The sequence below is a fragment of the Vulpes lagopus genome, chromosome 12 (assembly GCF_018345385.1).
Source record: "Vulpes lagopus strain Blue_001 chromosome 12, ASM1834538v1, whole genome shotgun sequence".
In the NCBI taxonomy this organism is placed as follows: Eukaryota; Metazoa; Chordata; class Mammalia; order Carnivora; family Canidae; genus Vulpes; species Vulpes lagopus.
In genome coordinates, this window is record NC_054835.1 from 24,176,530 (window position 1) to 24,202,722 (window position 26,193).

The 26,193-nt window shown below is 43.6% G+C and overlaps 1 protein-coding gene across 3 annotated transcripts; it reads right to left on the reverse strand.

Annotated features, from left to right (window-relative positions):
- Positions 1-772: 772 nt before the first annotated feature.
- On the reverse strand, positions 773-24,911 carry DUSP14 (dual specificity phosphatase 14). Of its 3 annotated transcripts, none has more exons than XM_041723890.1 (3): positions 24,775-24,911; positions 4,116-4,203; positions 773-2,113 (listed from the first exon to the last, which is right to left on the reverse strand). In XM_041723890.1, exon 3 carries the CDS (start codon positions 2,018-2,020, stop codon positions 1,424-1,426), a length of 597 nt encoding a protein of 198 aa, XP_041579824.1. In that variant the 5' UTR covers positions 2,021-2,113; positions 4,116-4,203; positions 24,775-24,911; the 3' UTR covers positions 773-1,423. The 3 variants fall into 3 exon arrangements, with proteins under 3 accessions (XP_041579824.1, XP_041579825.1, XP_041579823.1); XM_041723891.1 differs by having other exon boundaries at positions 24,792-24,813; XM_041723889.1 differs by lacking the exon at positions 24,775-24,911 and adding an exon at positions 23,658-23,782.
- Between the last annotated feature and the right edge of the window lie 1,282 nt (positions 24,912-26,193).

Consider the following 26,193-nt stretch of genomic DNA (forward strand, 5'->3'; position numbering starts at 1 on the left):
CTATTTAAATGGTGCATGTTTATAAAAGTAAATGGTATGAAACAAGGTAGAATTTGGATGGAGACCATTGCCACAGACCAGGTAAGATCCAGAAAATATAATTTATATAAACATGTTGTAGCCACTGGCATTATATTTATGGCTTCTTGCCAAAATAGGCCAAGAATCTAGAAAATTACTCCATGAATAAGCAAGCTGCAACCTTCCTGGCAACTGAAGTAAAAAAAATAAAGCAGCATCGTGACAAAGCAAGGGCAACCTGATGACTCCCAGCAGTTTGTAAGGAGTGTGGAATAGGGAAGCGCTAACGTGAGTTGTCATATTTAGTAGGAGCAGTGAACCAGGAGACACTTTCAAATTTCAACAAAGGAAGCCATTGTTATTTGCTTATTATGTGTTGAGGTTTGGTTTAGGGCATTTTGTGCGTGAAAGAGTCAACAAAGGCATGGCTTTTATTAAAACCAATTTCTTTAATGGAGCACTGCCTGCTTTTGGTGCACTCTGGTTATTAAGAGCCACCTGAGAACAGTACCTTTCATCAGGGCGTCCGTTCTCTGCTGGGTCCCACTGTCCCAGCATCGGGAAGGATATTAACAGCTGCCCATCTGCAAGGATGTGAAACGTTGACATCACTCAGCTGGGATGTCTATTTTAAGTAGCATTTATAGTTGTCCCAGGAACCGTATTTGAACAGTTACTGGAAAGCCTCTTTCTTCCAGCATCCACACACACATACACACACCCTGACATTCTTAGTAAAAATTCTAATACGTTATGCAGATATATTTATTAAAAATAATGCTAATATAGTCCTGGGGCACAATGATTCCAAGAGGGTATTTGCAGCAGATTTCATTATAATTACTTAACAACTAGATAATAAAGTTTTTTGTTGTTTTTTTTTTTTTTTTTTAACTTACAGAGTCACTAAATAATAGGAAAGGAAAGAGGAGGGCTAATCCAGTAGAGACTGAAGCTGGTATCAATCTTCCCTAAGCGTTTGGTCGGCAGCCTTGGGCAAAGCTGGTCTCTAAAGGGTTCATCAGGACCCAAAGTGATTTTTGCACTGAGCTCCTCCCGCACCTGCCATGATGCCTAAAGGCCTGGGATTCAGAATACAGCAGAACCAAACAGTTTATTAAACTGTTCAAATTGTTAAAAATGATTAAAAGCCAGTTAAAGATTTTCATAAACACTATTCCAAAATGTTAGTTTTAAAAATGTTACTAGCAATGTATGCATTCCCCTTATATTCTTCCCCTCCCTCCCTATCTTTTAAAATAAACTTGAACACCCAGTGTAAAAAACACTTCAGGGAGAACCAACAGTCCACCATTTGAAAAGGAAGGTGAAGAGGGGAATAGACGGTGTGTAGCAGATGCTGGTACTGCTCAAGGGGCTGCTGATGCAGGCTGTGGTGGCATTACAGCCCCCAGTAAGGCATCAGGTGACGGGATTCTTTCTCATAAACGTCTGGAACTATACCATAAGGTGTCTGTACCATTTTAACCGTCGACTTCCCAAAGAGCTGGCGCTCGTAGTCTATCAGCTGCCTCCAGAAGCCAACGTTGGGCCTGATGACGGGCCTGCGGGCCTTCACCCAGTTGTAGGCTTCCAGCAGGCACACACTGTGGCATTTCATCAGGTAAGCAATGCAGAGGGTGGCCGAGCGGCTCACCCCCGCGGCACAGTGCACCAAGGTGGCCCCATGCTTCCTGCTCACACTGTGGATCTTGTCAGCCACCGTGTCAAAGTACAGTCCGATGGGGGCATGAGGCATGTCAGCCAGAGGCACTTTAACATATTCAAACTGGGGCCAGTTGAAATTGGGGATCTCAATGGTAGCATTAACAATGCAGGTGATGCCACGAGCCTGAAGGAGGTGCCGGTTAGAGGCCACGCTGCCTCTGCCCAAGAAGAGAGAGGAGGTGATTTGAGCGATGCCTCCTATGTCTCCCTCAGAAATCATCCGAGGGGCCATGAGAGTCCGTGGAAGCGTGCTGTGACCTCTGGAGCTCATGAAGATGCCAGCAATCACACTTGCATCATTGGAAGCAAGACCAGAGGGTTTTGTTTTCCTCCACCAAGGATTCCAAAATCACCGTCTTCCTTCCTGAAAAACACAGGCAGCTGTCAGTACTTTTGATGCTATCGATTCTTGATTCACCACAGCCTTCTGCAGTTTTGTGGAATGGGAAGGTGAAAGGATTAGAAATGGTTCTTTTCTATAATAGAATACGTTCTGTATATAGTAATAATATATAATAATATCTATATTAGTACACCAGTAACAAAAGAAATAGGGACGTCTGGGTGGCTCAGCAGTTTAGTGTCTGCCTTTGGCTCAGGGTGTGATCCTGGTCACGTTCTGGGCAGCCCCGGTGGCGCAGCGGTTTAGCGCCGCCTGCAGCCCAGGGCCTGATCCTGGAGTCCCGGGATTGAATCCTACGTCGGGCTCCCTGAATGAAGCCCGCTTCTCCCTCTGCCTGTGTGTCTGCTTCTCTCTGTCTCTATGAATAAATAAAACATTTAAAAAAAAATAGAATACGTTCTTTCAAGGATGGAGACAAATAATTTTCTGTTAACAAAAAAGTAACCTAAGACAACATACAAAATCAATGTTAAAACTCAGCTCTCTGGTGATTCAATTAAAAAAAGGGTGCGGGGCAGGGGGTAGTAAATGGAAACAGTCATCCTATTTTAGAAATAATTCTAAACTCAAACGTGCCCAACTGGTTCCTGAACAACAATCTTGCAGGGCCTTGCTCTTATTGAACAGGGAGTGGTTCTCCTCGGTAATTACGAAGAAATCAGAAATCCTGATCACTCCTAGAGCCTTCTTTCAGACACGTTTTCCCTATTCACACAACTATGACACTATATTTGCCTAAACTTAAAGAGTTACAGAAAAACCAGGATATATGGTCACCTTAGCCCTTTGTTATTTCAAAAAAATAGCTAAAGGACGCCTGGGTGGCTCAGTCAGTTAAGCATCTAATGCTTGATTTTTGGCTCAGGTCGTGATCTCAGGATTGTGAAATTGAGCCCTGCTTTGGACCCTATGCTGGGTGTGGAGCCTCCTAAGATTTTCCCTCTACCCCTCCCCCTATACGTACTCTTAGGACTCTCACTAAAATAAATAACTCACTAAATAGTAAGATGCTGTGGCACTTCTATGGGAATAATCAGGCACATTGAAGGCCATGATCTCAAAAATAGTCTACTGGGTGCCTAGCTGGCTCAGTCAGTAGTGCACGTGACTCTTGATCTCAGGGCCATGAGTTCGAGCCCCACATCTGGTGCAGAGATTAATTAAAAATATATATACATTAGGGGCACCTGGGTGGCTCAGTCAGTTAAGCATCTGCATTTGGCTTAGGTCATGATCCCAGGATTGAACCCCACATCGGGGGTGGGGTGGGGGCTCCCTGCTCAGCAAGAGCCTCCTTTTCCCCTGCCCCTCTCCTCCAACCATGCTCCCTCCTTCTCTCAAATAAAATTTATTTTTTTATTTTTTTATTTTTTTCAAATAAAATTTAAAAATACATTAGTGTAAGTTCATGAACATTTTAACTGACCCAACCCAACCTGGGTACGATTAAATTCTCAGCCAATTCTCAGTTTCAAGATGAATCCCACTGGGGGATTTAAATATTCGAAGATCTACATTCTCTCATTAGTACAGTAATGATATATAATAATATCTATATTAGTACACCAATAACAAAAGAAATAGGGACGTCTGGGTGGCTCAGCAGTTTAGTGTCTGCCTTTGGCTCAGGGTGTGATCCTGGGATCTGGGATCAAGTCCCACATTGGGCTCCTTGCAGGAGGCCTGCTTCTCTCTGCCTGTGTGTCTGCCTCTCTCTCTCTCTCTCTCTCTCTCTCTCTCTCTCTCTCTCTCATAAATAAAAATTTTTTTAAACAAAAGAAATAGAAAATACTCCTTTCCTGAGATTTTGGACACATCACTTCATCATACTGCTTTATAATGTGGGCCTGCTGGCAAGTATGCTCATCTCCACCCAAGATACCATAGGGGGCACCTGAAATGATTTCAGTTGGACAAGTCATCCTCAGTTCCACAGACAAAGGAGGTGCTGGAACCAACTCACTTGTGAGGAATCTGGTCACTCTGCAGTCCTGGTCAGGATCTGGAAAGTCCTAATTGAGAGTGCTGATCACAGTGGATACAAATCAGATCTGCAGAAAGACAAGGAGGCAACAATGTGGCCAATCAGGAAGTTCAAAAGAATTCCTCCTTGGTTTTATTGCTAAATTGGGTTTGACCGGAATAAATCTAGAAGTGAATATCATGCTAATTAAAGAATGTGCCAGTGAGAAATACCAACCTGAGTCTCAGCTTCTGTTAATGACATGTATGTAACACATGGTATAACAAAAATAAGTACAGTTTTGACCACAACAAAGACAAATGTTTGAAAGGAAATGTAATATGGCAATGCTCACTGGGCCTGGGAAAGCTGCAGAACAAGCTAGGGTGAAGGCCATGATCTCAAACACAGTCTACTGGGCCCCTGGCTGGCTCAGTCAGTACTGCATGTGACTCCTGATCTCAGGGCCATGAGTTCGAGCCCCATGTTTGGTGCAGACATTAACTAAAAAATAATACATTTACACCTCAGTCAGGCCAGTGGTGTGGGGGACTGTGGCCACATAACAGACACCACAGCAGGTACAGCAGCTAAGCCAGATGCAGGGCGACAGCTTCACGAATGCCAACTGCAGGAGGTGCTGCTGCCCTGGACAGCAGCTATCTCAAATTGTATTTTTTCTTCCCCACTGGACCTCTTATTGTTTCGTTTATGTAACAATAGGATGAGCACTGATAAGCCTTGTTAAAATGTGTTCCTCCCCTACCTGTCCCACCACTTTTCCCAAGTAACCATCACACTTAAATATTTTTTAAAGCCCTGTTGAGGATGACTGACAGATACACAACTTGACCAAGTGTACAACTTGATGAGTTTTGAATGCTATGCATACACTCAACACACCATGTCCCTACATGATAAATCTATCCATCACCCCCTCCAGATTTCCTCATGCTCCTTTAATTAATCTCTCCTTCACCCTTGAGCCCCATTACCAAGCAAACATTTATGTTTTCTGTCACTTTTACATTTCTTAGACTTTTATATAATAGAATCATAACATAAGGTTTTTTTGTTTGTTGGGCCTAGCTTTCATGCGGCATAATTACTTTGACATTCACCTATATTGATGCATGTTATCAACAGTTCATTTCTTTTCATTCCTGAGTAGTATTCCATGATATAGATACATCATGGTTTATTCACTTACTGATGGAAACTGGGTTGTTTGTAGTTTGAGGCTAGTACAAGTAAAGCTGATGTGTAACATGACAAACATTCATAGGTAGCTGTGTGGACAGAGGCCTTTCTCTTAAATACCTAGGAGTGGAAGGGCTGGATCACGTGACATGTTCATATTTAACATTTAAAAAAAGTTTTAAAAATAGTTATAGCATGCAGCCTGAGGGGCAGGCTTCTAATTAAACACATACGGATGTAAGCATCCACTGTAATCCTCTCCAGAATGTCAGTACTTCCCAGAGAGGAGCTTCTACACGTGTCTGTGCCCTGGTTTTGGGGGCTGCCACCCAGGAGACACCCACTGACTGCCAGCTCTTGTGGTCAGCAAGGCTTGCCTTTCTTCCGCGGTCCCATTAGACTATAACAAATAAAAAGATCATTCTCGGGATGCCTGGGTGGCTCAGCAGTTGAGTGTCTGCCTTCAGCTCAGGGCATGATCCTGGAGTCCCGGGATCAAGTCCCACATCTGGCTCCCTGCATGGAGTCTGCTTCTCCCTCTGCCTATGTATCTCTCTCTCTCATGAATAAATAAAATCTTTAAAAAAAAATTAAAAATAAAAGTAAAACATAACTATAGCTACAATAACCAGTTAAGAGATATATAAAATAAAAGGATGTAAAATGTGTCATCAAAGGGGCACCTAGGTGGCTCAGTTGGTTAAGAGTCTGCCTTTGGGTCAGATCATGATCTCAGGATCCTGGGATCAAGTTCCACATTAGGCTCTCTGCTCTGTGGGGAGTCTGCTTCTCCCATCTCCTTCTGTCTTTCCCCTCCCCAACCCCACTTGTGCTTCCTCGCTCACTCTCAAAGAAATAAAATCTTAGAAAAATAAAATGTGACAACAAAAATATAAAATCAGGGGGAGGTGCAGTGTAAAACTATAGAGCTTTAGGGGATCCCTGGGTGGCGCAGCAGTTCACAGCTAGGTTGCACCAAAAAAGGACTTAAAAATTTCCTTTTGGTATCCCTGAAGAACTAGATTCCTGTTATATAGGCCTTTTTCTTTCTTTAGACCTACAAAAAAATATGTACAATTGACTTCAACAAATGATTGATTCTCTTTTCCCATATTTAGAAATCCCTCATGATCCCTCAGACAGTTCCTTCTGGAGCAAGCTTCCCAAGTCTTAATAAATTTAAGAAGAGGGATCCCTGGGTGGCGCAGCGGTTTAGCGCCAACTTCAGTCCAGGGCCTGACCCTGGAGACCCAGGATCGAGTCCCACGTCGGGCTCCCGGCATGGAGCCTGCTTCTCCCTCTGCCTGTGTCTCTGCCTCTCCCTCTGTGTCTCTCATGAATAAATAAATAAATAAAATAAACAAACAAACAAACAAACAAAATCTTAAAAAAAATTTTTTTAAGAAGATTGAAATGATGTCTAACATCTTTTCTAACCATAGTGGTATGAAACCAGAAATCAATTACAGGAAGAAAACTGGAAAATTAACAAATATGTGGAGATTAAACAACATGCTACAGAACAAACAATGAGTCATAAAAGAAACCGAAAACAACCTTGAAACAAATGAAAATGGAGAAACAGCATACCAAAACTTAAGGGATGCAGGAAAAGCAGTTCTGAGAATGAAGTTCATAGTGATAAATGCCTACATCAAGAATCAAGAGGGATCCCTGGGTGGCGCAGCGGTTTGGCGCCTGCCTTTGGCCCAAGGCGCGGTCCTGGAGACCCGGGATCGAATCCCACATCGGGCTCCCGGTGCATGGAGCCTGCTTCTCCCTCCGCCTGTGTCTCTGCCTCTCTCTCTCTCTCTCTGTGACTACCATAAATAAATAAAAATTAAAAAAAAAAAAAGAAACTTAAAAAAAAAAAAAAAGGAATCAAGAAAGCTCCCAAAAGATCTAACTTTACACCTCAAGGAACTAGAAAAAGAAAAACATCTGAAGCCCAAAGTTAGAAGGATGGAAATAAAGGTCAAAGTGAAAACAAATGAAATAGGGATGCCTATTCATCAGTGGTTGAGCATCTGCCTTTGGCTCAGGGCATGGCCCTGAGTCCCAGGTTCAGGATCAAGTCCTCCACTGGGCTCCCGCTCCCCTTGAGGAGCTTGCTTCTCCCTCTACCTATGTCTCTGCCTCTCTGTGTCTCTCACGAATAAATAAAATCTTAAAAAAAATGCAAGAAGAGAAGTTATGACCAATACCACAGAAATACCAAGGATCATAAGAAACTACTATAAACAATAATACACCAACAAATTTGACAACTTAAAAGAAATGAACAAATACCTAGAAACATACAACCTGCCAAGAATGAATCATGAAGATATAGAAAATAGGAACAGACCAACAACTAGTAAGGAGATGGAATCAGAAATCAAAAACCTTCCAACAAAAAAAAGTCCAGGACCACTCAGCTTCATTGCTGAATTCTACCAAACAGTTAAAGAAGTAATACCACCTTTCACCAACTCTTCCAAAGCATACAAAAGGAGGGAACACTTCTAAATTCATTTTACAAGGGCAGTATTATGTTGATACCAAAACCAGACAAGGACATCACAAGAAAATTACAAGCAAAAATCCTCAACAAAATAACAGCAAACTGAATTCGACAATATGTTAAAAGAATCCTACATCACAATCAAGTGGGATTTGTTCCAGGGATGCAAGAATGGTTCAACATCTGTAAATCAATGTCATACACCACAATGAGATATCACTTTACAACTGTTACAGTGGCTGTTACAAAAAGACAAGAAATAAATGTTGGCAAGAATGTGGAGAAAAAGGAACCCTTGTGCACTGTTAGGGGGAATGGAAACTGGTGCAGCCACCATGAAAAATACTATGGAGCTCCCTCAAGAAATGAATACTAGAACTACTAGGGGCACCTGGCTCAGATGGTAGAGCATGTGACTTTTGATCTCAGGGTCATGAGTTCAAGCCCCATGTTGAAGGCAGAGATTACTTAAAAAACCAACCAAAAAAAAAAAAACCTACCATATGATCCAGCAGTCCACTTCTGGGTACTTATCAGAAGAAAAGGAAACACTTACTTGAAAAAATACATGCACCCTCATGTTCATTGCCAAGGGACAAAAACCACCTAAGGGTCCACTGACGGATGGAACAGATAAAGAAAATGTCGTACAAAAACACAATGGAATGTTATTCAGCCATAAAGAAAACCTCATGTTTGAGATAACATGAATAGATCTTGAAGGCATTTTGCTATGTGAAAATAAGTCAGAGAGAGAAAGACAAATATTGTATCAGTTATATGTGGAATCTAAAAAGAAAATGAAATTGAGGGACGCCCCAGGTGTCTCAGCAATTTAGTGCCTGCCTTTGGCCCAGGGCATGATCCTGGAGTGCTGGGATCAAGTCTCACATGGGGCTCCCTGTGTGGAGGCTGATTCTCTCTCTGCCTCTCTGTGTCTCTCATGAATAAACAAATAAAGTCTTTAAAAAAAAAAAAGGAAAGAAAATGAAATCAAAACAAATAAAGTCTTTAAAAACAAAAAAAGGAAAGAAAGAAAAGAAAATGAAATCGAGCTCACAGATACAGAGAACTGACTGGTAGCTGCCAAAGATGCCAGTCATGGGGATGTAATGTACCAGTTAATTATACTATATTGCATATGTGAAAGTTGCTAAGAATAAATCTTAGAAATTCTCATTACAAAAACAATTTGTAACTGTATAGTGATAGATATTAGATTTACTGTGATGATCGTTTTGTGCTAATGTAAATATCAAATCATTATGTTATATACCTGAAACATGTTATATGTCAATTACACCTTAATAAAAAAATAAACGAAAGTTATAGCTTCATAATGAAGTGGTTCTTAAACTTTAGCATGCATCAGAATCTTGTTAAAACAGATTTCTGAATCATACCCCAAGAGTTTCTGATTCAGTAGTTCCAGAGCAGGGCTCAAGAACTGGCATTTCCTAGTTGATGCTGCCAGTCAGAGGACACATCTTGAGAGCCACTGTAGAAGTCGATACTGCGGTGAGCCTCTGGTTCCCCACTTCTGGACTGAGGCACTCAGAGTGCTGGTAATGATAAATCACAAGTCCCTCCCCAGATTCTGCCCTTGTGTGAAGGGTGCTGCCTCACTCAAGGTTACAACCTTCTCTGGGGACCCACATTGGATACTGGCATACATGAAGCATATGTGTGAAATCACATCATGAAAAAGAATAGGAAGTAGTCACATAAGGAAATGTGTGCACATGTATGTGTAAGATGGAAATGGGCAGAAGTTTTCTTTAAGATTATTTGACAGAGAGAGAGCACAAGCAGTGGGAGCAGCAGAGGGAGAAGCAGGATCTCTGCTGAGGAGGGAGCCCAATGCGGGGCTCGATCCCCGGACCCTGGGATCATGACCTGAGCCGAAAGTGGACGCCTGACCAACTAAGCCACTAGGGCATCCCAGAAATGGGCAGAATTTTTATATGAGAACATCCTGTCCTACCACAGAACACAGCCTCATGCCACATCCAAGTCTTTCCCTGGCACAATCCTAGTGATTTAAAAAGCAAAATCACTGTAGTAATAAACGCAAAATTAGGCTCTCAAACGACCGTATTAACTCCCTCCTGAATGTGGAAAATCTGGAAGAGGCCAATCAAATTTCCAACCAGGTTATTTACTTCCTGTCTAATTAAAAGAAACTTAGTCTGTGGTCTCCCAAATCCTCATGCTGTTTGGGAAGCCACTTGTCCTCCCGAGGCAAGGGTCCCAGACTCACTTGTCTTTGTAGAAGAAGGGTCTTCATCAAGGGTAAATAACGGATGGCCTGGAAGCCTAACTTACTCTGCTAACTCTCCTTTGTTTGGGCAGTGATAAGGTACTTGGTACTGCAGAGAAAACAGATTGTGAGTCCTCAGGGCAGAATCCAAGTGAGACAGACATGATGCTCCCTCCCTGCTGCTGCTAGTCAGTCTCATGCCAACAAACCTGCATAAAATTGCCAAAGCTGGGTCCAAGGTTTAGAAAAACAACTTCTGCCAGACAGCACGAAGAGGGCACATATATTACCGATGCTCTTCTGACAAATACTCCTGACCCCTTTTACAAATCAGAATATATAAGGTTCAGAAAAGGGGAGAGGATTCCCACTTAGAGAAGATATGTGACAGAACCAGGAAAAGACCCAAAGTGTCTGGGCTCCTAGCTCAAGCCCACACACTGCCTTTCTGCGTGACTGTGGGGAGTGGCTGTGTTCTCGTTACCTGCCTTACGGAACTCCACCACCACCAGCCAGCACCTTCAGAGTGTGACAGGGGTCTTGGATTTGCAAAGAACAATGTGTTTAAATGCTACTTACAGAAAAGCCCAGATGGGCTGAGCAACTCCAGTTTCTTCTGTTGCCCAGAGCAGGGAAATACTGCCACAGACTGGTGTACCATTCAGGACACAGAAAGCTCCCCTGATAGCAGAGGTACCTCAGCAAGAGGCAGTTCCACAGCAGGCACAACAAGAAGCCCTAGTGTGCTTCAGTGCCAAGATCAGGAGATTCTGATCATAAAGAATGAAAGAATACATGTGTATTACATCACAGGTTTGTCCAAATCATCTTAGTGAGCATGTACTGGAGAACAGAAGAAGGGTATCTATATCTATCAGCGGAGTAAAAGGTCGAGGCATGGTTTGAGGGATCAAAGATAGTAAGGTACTCTCTGAGTGAACATGCCACTCCCACTGCAGCACACCTGTCTGAGATGACAAGGGGAGAGCCAAGGAAAGTTAATGTCGCTGTCCATGGTGGTCAACTCAGTCCTTCGAAGTTGCTCTGGCAGCTGCATTTACTTCTTAGAGGGGAGAAAAGCTTTCCTGGCCAGGAGAATGGGGGTGGGGGAGTGTCAGACAAAAAGGAGAGCTGGGCAGCCCCGGCGGCCCAGCGGTTTAGCGCTGCCTTCAGCCCGGAGTGTGATCCTGGAGACCTGGGATCGAGTCCCATGTCGGGCTCCCTGCACGGAGCCTGCTTCTCCCTCTGCCTCTCTCTCTCTCTCAATCTCTCTCTCTGTCATGAATAAATAAATAAAATCTTTAAAAAAAAAAAAAGGAGAAGCTGTCCTAAACCAACCCCAGAGAGGTACTTTTTTTTTTTTTTAAACAATTATAATAAACATCTTGCTGGGCTGTCTGAATAACAAACATCAAAGCACTCAAATGCTAAGCAAAAATGCAGTCTTTCTAGGTGGCCTGTAATCTTAATGCACAAGCTAGTAACAACGGACTGTTCCTGCAATGCAGAACTCCTAGGGCAGAGGCTCAAGGCTTGAGTTAGTGTTGGATCCACACAAGGGCCGGCCTCAGAATCGCTATCCAGTGTCAGCATCCATCCCAGTGCCACGGAGGCTAGTTTTCTTTTCTTCTTTTTTAATCATAGCAAATAACCACTAGAATAAGCAGTTAGAAACTGAAATTCTATCTACTGCTTTCTCTCTTCTCACATTGAATAAGCAGAAAATGGCCATAAAGTGCTAGAGATGACTGTGTAAATAGATCTGACTAAATTATTTTCAGCTTTAGAAATTTCAGAAGGACCCAGTGTATACTGGAGGCCCACACTGTTATTTTTTATACCCGAAAGCCTACTACATAATCACATTTTCTCCTTACATTAAATATTTAAGGTTTTTAAGAACTAGATAAAGTTACCCTTTTTAAAATAGAAGCATGTTGGCCTACATTGCCATAAATAAATAAATGCTACTTTTCTCATTAATTTTCATTATTAAATCACCAATGTGGAGACGTCTGAGTGACTGGTTGAGTGTCTGCCTTTGGCCCCGGGTGTGATCTCGGGGTTCTGGGATCAAGTCCCATGTCGGGCTCCCTATTGGGAGCCTGCTTCTCCCTCTGCCTGTGTCTCTGCCTCTCTCTCTCTGTATCTCTCATGAATAAATACATAAAATTTAAAAATCAATCAATCAGAAATGTGTTCTATTGGGAAACAAATACTCTTACAAATAAATAATCATAGTGTGGAAATCTTTCGTTTAAGGAAAACTCTGATAGAACATTAAGAATAAAATCAAGACCCGGGATCGAGTCCCATGTCAGGATCCCCACGTGGAGCCTGCTTCTCCCTCTACCTTTGTCTCTGCCTCTCTCTGTGTGTCTCTTGTAAATAAATAAAATCTTAAAAAAAAAAAAAAAAGACTAAAATCAAGGACACGTGGGTGGCTCAGTGGTTGAGATTCTGCCTTTGGCTCAGGTTATGATCCCGGGGTCCTGAGATCGAGTCCCACATCGGGTTCCCACAGGGAGCCTGCTCCCTCTGCCTATGTCTCTGCTTCTCTTTCTGTGTCTCTCATGAATATATAAAATCTTTCAAAAAAATTTTTTAATAAATTCACACATGTGTTGAGTTATATTTGTATTAAAAGATACAAACTGTTCTTGCTCATCTGGAAAGCTTTAGTAATTTGGCTAAACACCTCAACATCTTACTTTTGGAAGAGGGGTTGTTTTTGCATTTCCTACCACATAAATAAACTGATATGAAGATGTCCTGGGGGATCCCTGGATGGCTCAGTGGTTTAGCACCTGCCTTTGGCCCAGGGCATGATCCTGGGGTCCCGGGATCAAGTCCCACATCAGGCTCCCTGCATGGAGCCTGCTTCTCCCTCTGCCTGTGTCTCTGCCTCTCTGTGTCTTTCATGAATAAATAAGTAAAATCTTAAAAAAAAATCCATAATCTTCTTTAAAAAAAAAAAAGATGATGTCCTGGGATGAGGATAAATATACATAATACACATAAAGCTAATGACAGTCACCATTCTGGTTTGGCCACAGATACTCCCCAAGTGTGACACGCAGAGCACACAGAATGTGCTGTACAGCAACTGCCTGAGTAGCTGTGATCTGACTGATCGTCTCAACGTCCTCATGTGGACCACCATCCCATGAACTGAACCCAACAAAGGATAATCATTTAAAACTCTAACTACCAAAAAAAAAATAAAAATAAAAATAAAAAAAAAAAATAAAACTCTAACTACCACAGTCCAAAGAATGACACAGGCAGTCCACTTGATTAGAGCAGGGAAAAAGTATGACAATACAGTGACACATATAGATGCACAGAACTACAAGTTTAGTTTCAGGTGATAAGTTCAGAGATTCCCATGTTGGAAATAGAATGAGTAGAGTACTGAGAAGAGACTGTTAAGTAAAAGCACATATTTATTTGGGGGATCATGCGGTAATCTGCTCGTATCTGGACCTCAATTTTTGAATTTGGTCCTCATCCAGCTAGGTGTTTAAATTACTTGTCACTCATTCACACAACAGTATTTCCTGAGTTTGTGCCATGTGTTCAACACTATTCTAAGCAATGTGAGGACTGTGGAAAATATCTTTGTCACAGATGACCACAATATCTCCCATCCCACTTGACCTTCTTACAATGTGATCAACTCAACTGACAGAGCAGAGCAGAAATAATATTTCTGAGGCTAGATGATAAACATTTCACACACTTCTACCTTGCTGTCATGGGACTTGCTCTTAGAATCCAGCTGCTATGCTATGAGGAAGCTCAGCAGTTACCATGCAGAGAGATCATACACAGAGGTTCCAGAGAGCAGCCCAGCTGAGGTCCCAGCTTATAACCAGGATCAACTATGAATATGTGAGTAAAGATAAATCAATGATTCTAGTTCCCAGCCATCGAGTCACCTGTAGTCTTTAACTATCTCATCATAGGTCCCAGACATTGTGGAGCAAAGACAAGTTGTCCCCACTACACGAGGTCCAAATTCCTGACCTACAGGAATCTGTGCACAAAATAAAAATGGTTGTTTTTATACCACCGAGTTTCAGAATGGTGTGCTATGCAGCAACAGCTAGAACAGGGTATAAAGGTAACATAAACCATCACCGTGTGCTAGGATTTTATCATCCTAAAGATATGACACTGGTTACACTACAAAACAGTTGAGTAACAACTAGAGATCAGCTACCTGTACATGACTCAAATGAGTGGTGAACAGAGGGGTGCCTTGGCAATTCAGAGAAGGCACAGGCTCAAAGCCAAGCAGAACATTCAATGGGGCTAAAAAAGATTTGTCTGTTTCTTGGGGAGGTATCTCATTGATTCCATCATGCTTCTTCTCCAGTCCATTTAAAACACACTGCGATTCTTGCTATTCAAGAGCCTTCTGACCTTTCCGATTCCAAATGGAAAACATAAGCCCTTTTCTATTAACCCTCCACTACTCCAAGGGTGATCCAAGACCCAGCAGTGTCAACTTGGGAGTTTTACAGAAATGCATCATCTCAGGCCCCATCCCAGACTGATGGAATGGGAATCCACAGTGATCTAGACCCCAGGGGATCTACAGATACAGTAAAGTGTGAGAAGCATCGCTCTCAATCTGCCTCAGTATGTCCCACTGGACTTGCCAAAGGAAAAAAAAACAACAAAAAAACTCAAGTGCCTGTTTTGTCGAAGTTACATGAACATGTTCAGCCTCATGTGGATCAATATTGTTCCGCTGTCATGGTTCCCAGCTGAGGAATCAGAAGTAAATGGAGGTTAAGAGGCTTTCCCAGACTCTACATAGAAAGTAGTGGCCCCCCTGAAACCAGAACCCCCTTTCCATGAGTTGTCCATTTGTTGATAAATCATACAATCTGATCACGACAGGTCAACTGATCTAAAAGACTACCAAAGACTAAAGTTTTGTCCCCAAAAACTGCAAAGAAAAGAAATTAAGGAATAGAAGGTCAGTCTGATTATGCTGTATCGTGCTCGCTTCAGCAGCACATATACTAAAAATGATTATTATGCTGTATCTACAATGTGGATATGAATCTAAAAGAATCCTATACTGCTATGTGGTATGAGATGAAATGGTCTTAAGGTATGAAAAATTTGATAAATCTAAACCAAGAAATGCTTGCAAAATCCCACAATCACATTTAAATTTGTTCGGTGATAACTAGAAACCAATTTGTGCCAGAGCCTATATAAATAATACTTTAAATATTTCAAGGAGTAAATGGTAAAAATTAAAGAATCATCATAGATTCTTGCTAAAGCATTGAACTTTGATTTACATAGGTCAGAACATCTAGATGCAGGGTACTTACACACACACACACACACACACACTAAATCCAAAATAAATAAAAATGTACCTCAAAACTATCAAAGTCACTACCACCCTTTGAGAGAGGCAACACTATGAAATCTCAGAAAGTGCAGATTTTTTTTTTTAAATAAATAAGATCTCAGTCCTTACAAATTCATTATTACTTTAAGGAAGACACAAAGGAATTTATAAATTAAAATAAAGTTCACAGGACTCAGAGCTCAACAGAGCTGACAACCTTTGATCATTTTACTCTAATGTCTTTTGGGATGTATTAACATCCTTAAAACCCAAGCAGTGAGCCTCAATTTTCTCCCTATGAGGATTTCTTTATCATACTCATGGCCCATTCCACATTTTTGTGATTTTTTTTTTAAGATTTTTATCTACGTATTCACGTATTCACGAGAGACACAGAGAGAGAGGCAGACATAGGCAGAGGGAAATGCAGGCTCCCTGTGGGGAGCCCAATGTGGGACTCAATCCCAGGACCCCGGGATCACACCTGAGCCAAAGGCAGACACTCAACCACTGAGCACCCAGGCACCCCTTTTTGGTGATTTCAGAGCAAATTAACTTCATTTATAAAGTACTGATAAATTAATATCCCATTTTTCTCTATAAATCAAAGGCATCTAATTATCCACCAGAGTTTCTGAGCAGAGTAAGATAACCAGGTCAGAGAATCTGATGACGCTCTGTACCCTCTCCCTGCTGAGGGGCAGCAGCTCTTCTGCACTGGGATGGGGCAACTGGGTGTGTGTGGGCCTCCCCACAACAAAGGGAGGAATCAAGTTTTTAACTAAATTGAAGTCCAAAGGCAGAGGATCCTGAAGTTATTCCCTTGTCTTTGCCAAACAATAATCTAATACAATAAGACAATATACATAATTCTTTATATTATTACAATTCTTTCTATATTACTATATTAGCATAATCTATACAAGTATTACTGTTATTCACTCTTTCTACTCTTGTTCAAATCAGGGGTTAGAAAACCATGGCAGGCAGACCATGTCTAGCCTGCCACACATTTCTGTATGGCCCAGGAGTTCAGAATGGCTAAAAATTAAATCGCGACTTAATCTCATGGTATATAAGAACACTATGAAATTTCAATGATAGTGTTCATGAATGAAGTGTTAGTGTAACCCAACTGCATTCATTTGTTATATATTCACAATGGCTGCTTTCTTGCTGTTAAGTAGTTGCTGCAGAAAGTGTATGGCCCAGAAGCCTAGAATATTTACTATCTGGACCTTTCAACATCTTGGTTGAAATTATGTTCTGAAGCCATCCATCCTATGGCACGAACTCACAACTCTGAGATTAAGACCTGAGCTGAAATCAGGAGTTGGTCACTTACCTGACTGAGCCACCCTTAATATTATTTTAAATTCTTTTTTGCAGATACTTGCTAGAAATATAAATTCTCAGGCTTTTACCCCCAGAAATTCTGATTATTAGGACTGAGGTAGGGCCTAGGAATATGCATTCTAACCAGCAGCTCATGTGATTCTGAGGCAGGAGTCCTTAGGATTCCTTTGAAAATATTCCTTTGCCATAGGATGATGGCTTCAGAACATCTATATGATTGCAATTTCTTTCCTTTATTCATTTATTATTATTTTTTAGAGATAGGATGAGCAGGAGGGGAGAAGGAGGGAGAGGGACAGAGAATCTCAAGCAGGCTCCACACCCAGCACGGAGCCCAACAAAGGTCTCAATCTCCCAACCTGGAGATCACGACCTGAGCTGAAATCCAGATTTGGACACATTAACTAAGACACCCAGGTGCCCTAGTATATGATTGCAATTTCTAAAAATAAAAAACATTTGGAATAGAAGAAAATTAACTACAACAAATGGCTGTCAACACAAAACCCCCCTCCAGGCTCTGGCCTGCACCTGCTCTTCACATGGGAGCCAGACTAACAGTTGATCTGGTAAGAGAACTTGGCAGGGACACCAGAGTGGCACAATAGCTAAATTAGTGAAATTCTTAATTATAAATTTTTATGTCAAATTTGTATGTAACTTGTATGCCGACAGTATTCTCCTGGATTTTATTTCTACCAGTACTTCCTCAAAACTTCAAGCAAGTTCACCTTAGTCTCCACCAGCTCAGGAAGGCTGGTGCCTCACATGCTCTATCCACCACGTAAATGTTTACTAGTTCAACAGAAGCAACATGCACTTTCTGAAGAGTGTTATCCTGTGTACCCACAAACTCAAAGACCTAAGGAATCAAGAAGACCTGCCTTCCTTAAGGCCTTGATGCTGAAACTATTCTGCGACAAAGGCAGAAGTTAAGACCAACAGTGGCATGTGAATTTCAAAAGGGACCTTTTGTCCTCTGAGACTTTGAGAAGGCAAGGGAAAAAGCTGGCCCTACTGTCAGTGCCATAGTGGAGGTAATTAAAACTGGGTCAGTGCTAAGAGCAAGAATGGCAAGTGGCAAGGTGAGCCAGGAGGGCCGTGGATGTACGTGACATCATGTGGCCCATATGGCCATGACCTCAGTACCCACACTCTGCCCCCTTCCCTGCAACAAGTGGAATATGGGGCTCTTCCATAAACTACTGCCTGCCTGGAGGGATACCAAAAAACACAAATAGGATTTCTACCCACCCCCCTCCCCTGTCACTCAGACTGGGTCTTTGACACTCCTTTTTATCCTTTCTTTAAAACTTTTAATTTGGGGATCCCTGGGTGGCTCAGCCTGCCTTTGGCACAGGGCGTAATCCTGGAGTCCCTGAATGAAGTCCCATGATCAAGTCCCGCATCGGGCTCCCGGCATGGAGACTGCTTCTCCCTCTGCCTGTGTCTCTGCCTCTTTCTCTCTGTGTCTCTCATGAATAAATAAAATCTTAAAAAAAAAAAAAAAAAAAACTTTTATATTTTTTAAAATTATGACTATTTTAGAGAATCTGAAAAAAACTTTAATATGTAAGTAAAAAAGTACTCATGATCTATGTAAAGCCAAAAAATAGAGCATATAACCATTTTCTAAGATGACTTACAGAATAAATAAAAAAAGAATCTCACATTCTTTGGGCTATTCTTCCTTTACTCCCTCAACCAAGAAAAATGATAGCACTGAAGTATTTTCTAAACGTACACAATTGGGGATCCCTGGGTGGCTCAACAGTTTAGCGCCTGCCATGGGCTCAGGGCATGATCCTGGAGTCCCAGGATCAAGTCCCGCATCAGGCTCCCTGCATGGAGCCTGCTTCTCCCTCTGCCTGTGTCTCTCTCTGCCTCTCTCTCTCTGTCACTCATGAATAAATAAAATCTTAAAAAAAAAATAAACAAACCTACATAACTGTGGAAGCAAACTGTTAGAAAATACTACATACCATAGATATTCAACAAATACCTGTCTTAACATCCACATCTCTCCCTAATCTTTCTCTTCCTTCTCTCCCCTCCCCCACCTGTCTCTCTAAGAGGCACACACTCCACACATACCCAGATTTAAATCCAGCTAGCAACACCAAACATAAGCAATTAAAGTCAACCTGGCAACTGTGTACTCAAAAGCAGAAATTCTGTTTCAAATCCAGTTTTAACTACCTCTACTATGGTATACTAATGAAGATTTGGAAAAAAGTACATTTTGAAGATTGTAAAAGAGTACTTTATTCCCATAGCAGAGAAGCTCTGGTTCCTTTGGAAATGCCAAGGAAGGACGGGGCTTCGTCGGTGCTTTAAGAAGTCTGTGCTCAGGGGATCCCTGGGTGGCTCAGCTGTTTAGTGCCTGCCTTTGGCCCAGGGTCTGATCCTGGAGACCTGGGATCGAGTCCCATGTCGGGCTCCCTGCATGGAGCCTGCTTCTCCCTCTGCCTGGGTCTCTGCCTCTCTGTGTGTGTGTGTCTCTCTCATGAATGAATAAATAAAATCTTAAAAAAAAAAAAAAAGACAAGAAGTCTGTGCTCAGTACACAGTTAAAGGATATGCACATGTACACAAGCATTCTCAGAGGCTCCTCAGAGGTTCTTTAACAAGGGTTGGCCTGGGTTCCTGCACACATCACACACTAAAGCCAGCACTGCTAGACTACACATTCAGGGTTGGGCATAAGACAGGCATTCACCAGCATAACCCAAGTCACCAAGTCAAGACATCTGGTAGCTCAAGAGGTAGGATTCTCCCAAAACCATTAAAAGACTTTTAGGCAGGGGCACCTGGCTGGCTCAGTCGGAAGAGCATTCAGCTCTTGACGTTGGGGTTGTGAGTTCATGCCCAATGGTGGATGTAAAGATTACTTAAAAATATATATATTTTAAAAATCCTAAAAAATAATAAGACTTGCAGGTAACTAGACACTTTTATTATTCACTTGCATAAATTTTCTTATAACTAACACATTTATTTAAAAATTTTAAAAGGGAAGGATTTTATTGGGTATTTGTCAAATACAGTGGAAAAACCAACTCTGGCCTTTGGGTGGTATGCTGGTCCAAACCATACAATTAAACTTATAAATATATATAAATACACTGGTACACAAAGGACCGGGGATCAGACTACCTAGGTGACATTCATTCACTCACGCTGTGGTCATCCAAACATACTGTGATACCCAAACATATTATGGTTCAACAACAAATACAGTGGATTATAAATTCAAGGCTGACACCACTGAAGGAATGTAAATTGGTACCAACCACTTTGGAAATTAGGCATCAGCTAGTAAACCTGCAGATAAACACACCTGTAACCCCCCTGTTCATAACTGCCCCAGACCAGAAACGACCCAGATGTCCATCAATAGATGATGAATAACTTGTGGTATGTTCATACAAAAGTGGACTAATTACAGTCACAGATAACAACATGAATGAATCTTTAAAAAATACCACACTGGGAACCTGGGTGGCACAGTGGTTGAGTGTGTCTGCCTTTGGCTCAGGTTCTAGTCCTGGAATCCAGTCTTGCATTGGGCTCCCTGCAGGGAGCCTGCCTTCTTCCTCTGCCTGTCTCTCTCATGAATAAATAAATCTTTTTTAAAAATTAAATTAAAAATACCATATTGCAAAAAAAAAAAAATACCATATTGCAAGAAATTTTAAAAACTGTATGTATATACCTATATACACACGTATATATACAAACACATGTATATGATGTTGACTCCCACAAAAAAGTATTTAAAATATCTATTTTGATTCCATTTGCATAAAGATGAAAACAGAAAAAAAAGAAACTTGAAATTTGTTTAGATATTAATATTTAGGGGATAAAAATTAGCAACAAGAAAGGAAGTGATTCCCACAAAAATGAAGCTAGGTTACCTCTGGCATGAGGAAGGAGGCTGTCATTGGGAAAGTATGGGAGGAAGGTGCTTCTTAACCTTCTCGACGGTTACAGCCGTGTGTTCTTAAAAACACACACATTAATTATCAGTTTTATATTTTTTTGTGTGTGTTATAACTCACAATAAAAAGGTTAAGTAAATAAAATGTTGATGTCTAGAATTCAGAACCATTACAATTCTGGCCAGTGCGGGGTAAGAACACTTCCTCTCTAAATGTCACCATTAGTTTATCAGTTTCATTAGTTTTCCGGGACCTTTTTTGTCTTCTACTCCAAAACTCAGCACTGGACCTTTAGCATGGCAAAAGTCCTCTAACTCAAACTCCTGATGTGAATTCTGTTTGAACTCATGTGTCCCCTGAATCTATTGATTTGAACTGTGCCCACATTATCACTTCCTTTTGTCTCTCAATGAACCTTAAATGTTCACTCCCAGCTGCTGGGGCTTTAGCAACTCTCCCAGCCTTCCACTCCCATTTATACTTGCTTGTAAGAAAAGATGAATACATTAGCAGCCCTAGATTTTTTTTTTTTTTAATGGAAAAGTTTTCATTTGCAACTGTGAGTAACGCCTAGGATCTTAATGATTTAAGTGCTTTGAGGCTGTTTAAGAAGGGTCAGAAGGCTGTTAAGAAGATGTCATTTGCCCATCATCCAGAGAAATACTACCATGCTATAGAGGTAATAAGCCTTTACAACCATCTGCACTTTAAACCGTGCTACCACAGTCTAGACAGAAAGCAAATGTCTACATACAGGACTGGATAATTTTATAATTCATTTCAACTAAAAAATCACTTTGCATAAACAGACACATAAAAATGCTTAGAAAGTCTAAGATGATACACACAAACCAATAAAAATACACACAGCAATTACTTTTGGGAAAGATACAAAAAAAAAAAACTTTATCTGTAAAGTTCTAAGTTTTACACAGAGAATGATTCATGAATTTCTGGTGACAGTGAGAAAAAGTATTTCTAAACTACCTTGCCTTAAAATCCCAAATGCAAAGGAATTCACCAAATACACATGCCTCCCAAAAGACCATCATTTAGCAGGTTTTCATGCTAAAGTTTTAAAGGATTTCCTGGATTTATACACCTGACTAGTATTTTTTATATGAATACACATTTATGCTATTCTATTAGGGAATATCATAGAAGTCATACCTTCACTCTACCAATATAAAAGATTTCAGATGAGAACTCAGCATAGACACGTTTGACACTGACGTTAAAAGCACTTGGAATGAAGGAAACGTCTCCTGTTTTATGGGGGAAAGCCAAAAATATCAAGCAACTACCTCTCCTCCCCCAAGCGTCAGAAGATGAGTCAGAGCTGGAGGCAGGAATAGGGCCCATGTGTCAAGCTGCCTGTGCAGGGCGCCTTCCTACCTCCACCCAACAAACCTCTCCCCCACGCTGCCCAGGTCAGGGTCCCTGCCTCAGCCTCTCCCTGACGTGAATCCTCAGGTGTCCCTAGTGAAGAAGAGGCAGTTATTCATTCTGGGGGTGCCTCGTTCCCTGCATTTCTAAAGGGAGCCCAAGAATGGGAGCCTTTATGAGTCCACAACAACTAACAATCACCAAACGCAGCTCAAGGGAGTGGAGCTTCCACACTCACACAACTTAGCAAAAGAATACAGCACCTTTGTTCCCTTCATTTTAAACAATAGGCAACATGCTGGGAGCAGCTGTGACTTGTCCAGCATCACTTAACTTTGTGACAGAGCGGAGTCTCAAGCAGGAAGCTGCTGACACCTGGCTGCAGCCTCTTTGACTTTTAACTCATCTGTACAATCTCAGGGAAGATGTTCCAACATTCCATTTTACCTCTGTGTGGCCTTATGCACTAGGAATTCCTGGAATTCCAGGAAACTCAGGGTTAAATTTCTCGGCCCCTATTCCTTTAAGATTAGTAAAGAATCGGAGGACTTGGTTGTTTGCCTCCGTTTTTACATCTGTGAAACAGGACGGTGATGCTCTCTCTGTACCTCTCCTATAAAACTACAACGAACAGCTAGTTAACACTTGCCAAATGCCTCGAGGTCCTTCTGGATGAAACGTACAAGGTAGTTGTGGTTTTTGTTTTGTTTTTTTAACTGCAAGAGTAAGTCACTCCTCCTTCCCTTGCCTCTGGGATGCCCAGTTACCATAACACTAGCCGGTACCAATAGCAACATCCACCTAAATAAAATATAGTTATACAATCTACTTAAGGCAGCTCCAGCAGGCGACTCCTCTCACAAACAACCCAACTTCGCTTGGAAGCGAAGGTACTCGGGAGAAATAAAAAGACACGTTAGCACTGTGCACCCCAATCTACCACCGCAGGGAAACACTCAAGTTGAATAGTTGGCATTGCTGAAAGTCAAGTTGCTTCCATCAATGCACCGGAAACCTACGGAAGATGAGATGCAAAGGGCCGCCGACAGCTCGAGTGGCTCCGGAGCGGCTGGATGCTGACCGCGGGGGAGGAGGTGGAGAGGCCGCGGCGCGGCTGGAGCGCAGAGGGTCGGGGGGGGGGGGGGGGAGGGGGAGGAGGAGGGGAGCGGAGGGGAGGGGGACGGAGGGGGGCGGCGGGGGGCGGAGGGGGGCCCACAGGGTGCTGCTGCCCGAGGGCGGGTCCGCGGGGCTGGGGCGTCGGCCGCAGCCGGGGGGCGCGCGCCCAGGGGCGGCGAGGAGGGGGCGCCGCGGAGGACCCCGGGCCTCGCCCCTCCGGGCAGCCCAGAGGATGCGAGAAGCGCCGGAGCAGGTGTGGGGGCCGCTACAAAGTTTCCAGTAGACGAGGGTCCCGCCGGCTCCCCGGGGCCGCGTCAGCGCCAAGCCCGCCCCGCCCCCGGGCCCCCGGCCCCCCGACCCCCGACCCCCGACCCCGCCAGGGCCCGCGGCCCCCTACCGGCTCGGCCCGGCGGCGGCTGGCGCTCCGTCCTCCTGCGCGGCTCCTGCCTTCTGCGGGCTGCCCGCCGCGCGCGCCCCGCCTTCTCCCCTCCGCCCGCGCCCGGGGCGGGCCGCGCGCACGCTCCCTGCGCCCCTCCGCCCCTCCGCCCCTCCGCCCCTCCGCCCTCTCCCGCGGGGGGTGGGGCCCGCTCGGGGCGGGGGCGGGGCCCGGGCGCAGAGGCGCGCGGCGGGGGGAAGCCGGCGGGGGACGCGCGGGCGGCGGGCGGCGGGTGGCGGGTGGCGCGCGTGCGCACTGCGTCGGCCGCCGCCGAGCGGGGCTGCGGGGCTGCGGGGCGCGTCCCCCCGCCTCGCGCTCGCCTGGATGCCCCTCGGGTCGGGCGCCGCCTGGGGGCTCCTCCTGGGTTTCGCACCGTGCGACCCCGCTCGTCGCCACTTCGGCGTCTACCTGCACACCGGGGCTGGGGCTGGGGCTGGGGCGGGGGTGCAGGGGTGGCGCACTGGGGTACTTTCTGGATGCGACAGGGTTAAAGGCAAGGAAACCATACAAACCTAAAAGTGTGAAGACTGCAGTAAGTGACTAATCACCGCCTCTCACCCCACCCCCACCTTGTATCCAGCACCAGAGAGCCCAGGAGTTGGGAGCGGGACGGGAGAGTGAAGGGAAAATAAATCTCATGGCAACTGTCGGATGAATTGTGCTCGGGCAGGTACAGGCAGTTTCTAATAACTCTGGGAGGCGGTTTTTGTCCGAGACTCAAAAGTTGCTACAGATACGGCCACCTTCTGCCGGGCCCCGAGACCGCCAACCCGCCACCACGCACCGCAGGTGCCCCCGGAGCCTCAAAACCCCAGATCCACAAGCCGTGCCCGCAGGTAGAGCTGTAGCGTGGCCGAAGCCCAGGCTGAACTCATGGGCTCGTCCAGGGCTTATTTGCTGTGTCACTGTGAGGGTCTTTCTGAATCGAGGTTGGCTCAGTCTGTAACAGGAGCAGATGCAAACGGACTTTTTCAGCACCACCTGCCCCGGCAGGTGAGGGAAGGTGTAAAGGCCTCCTGCAGGCTCCGCAGTGAGTCCCGCACCTCGGAGTCCTGACCACGCCCAGCCCCGTACTCACCAGACCCAGCTCCTCACCGTTGTAAATCGTTGGTATCGGAACTGCTGGACAGTCAAACGGGGAGTCCTAGGTTTGGGGGGAGGGGTTGAGGAGCGGAGTGAAAAAGACGTGCTTTGGCTTTACTTCTCCCCGGCATCTTCGACCAAAAGGCTTTGAGGCTTCTTCATGCTTTTCCTGATGTGACGGGATTCAGAGTCATCCCGTGGGTGCAGGAATGTCTAAAAGTTCTGTTTTCCCAGACAAAAATATAACATGGACGCATTTTAGTGGTAATCTTTGGAGAGCTAAAAAGGCGTGGACTGGAGAGATTTGTTTATTTTTGCCTTCATAAAAAAAGAGTTGAAGCTTTAAAATTCGGCAAAATTAATCTTTCTCCAAGAGAACAAAACAGAATTTGATTTAAAAAAAAAAAAAAAAAACACTAGGAGTTTAAATCTTGCCTGGGAAAGGCATCTTTCCGGCACTAAATTGCTCCACCATCAATTCATCTAGTGACTTATTTTGACATGCGAACACCAAAATAGCAAAATCTCTAATAGAAACGATTGTATGCCGCTTCGTTTCTCCCCCCACAGACCTTGCTTCAGTCAATTCAATGACTCAGCAACACAAATAGATACATCCCTCTTCAGATTCAAGCTTGTTTGTTACACAGAAGGCGGATTTCCAGTATAGCTCTAGTTAACAAGGAGCTGGGCATTTTCATGGATTATAGGAACTAAATCTACCATAGAGAATCCTATCATCAGTGTAAAGGAAGGTGGAGAGCTAAAACAAAGTTTGTGTTGAGTGTGATGTATGCGTAAAAATCCAGAGATTAAGGAAAGTAGAAATAAGTGCTAAAGTCAGTAAAACCATTTAGTGACTACATATATACCTGTGGGCAGGGAGGTGCTTTACACCTTAGCCTGGGGCTGACCTATGCCTCTGCAAAAATGCAATTTGAAGGTTATTATCTTCTAGATGAGCACTGTCCAATAGAACTTGGTGTGATGGTGTGAAATGTTCTGTATCTTCACTTTCCCACACAGTAGCCATTAGCCTCATGTGGTGTTTGAGCATTTGAAATGTGGCTCTAGGGGTAGCCCGGGTGGCTCAGCGGTTTAGCGCTGCCTTGGGGCCTGATCCTGGAGACCCTGGATTGAGTCCTGCCTCAGGCTCCCTGCATGGAGCCTGCTTCTCCCTCTGCTGCTCTCACTCTCTCTGTGTCTCTCATTAATAAAATCTTAATCTTAAAAAAAATGAAATGTGGCTCTAGTGTACCTGAGGCACCAATTTTTTATTTTAATTAATTTTAATAATTTTTTAAGATTATTTATTTATTCATGAGAGAGAGACAGAGAGAGAGGCAGAGACACAGGCAGAGGGAGAAGCAGGCTCCCTGCAGGAGCCCAATGTGGGGCTAGATCACGGACCTGG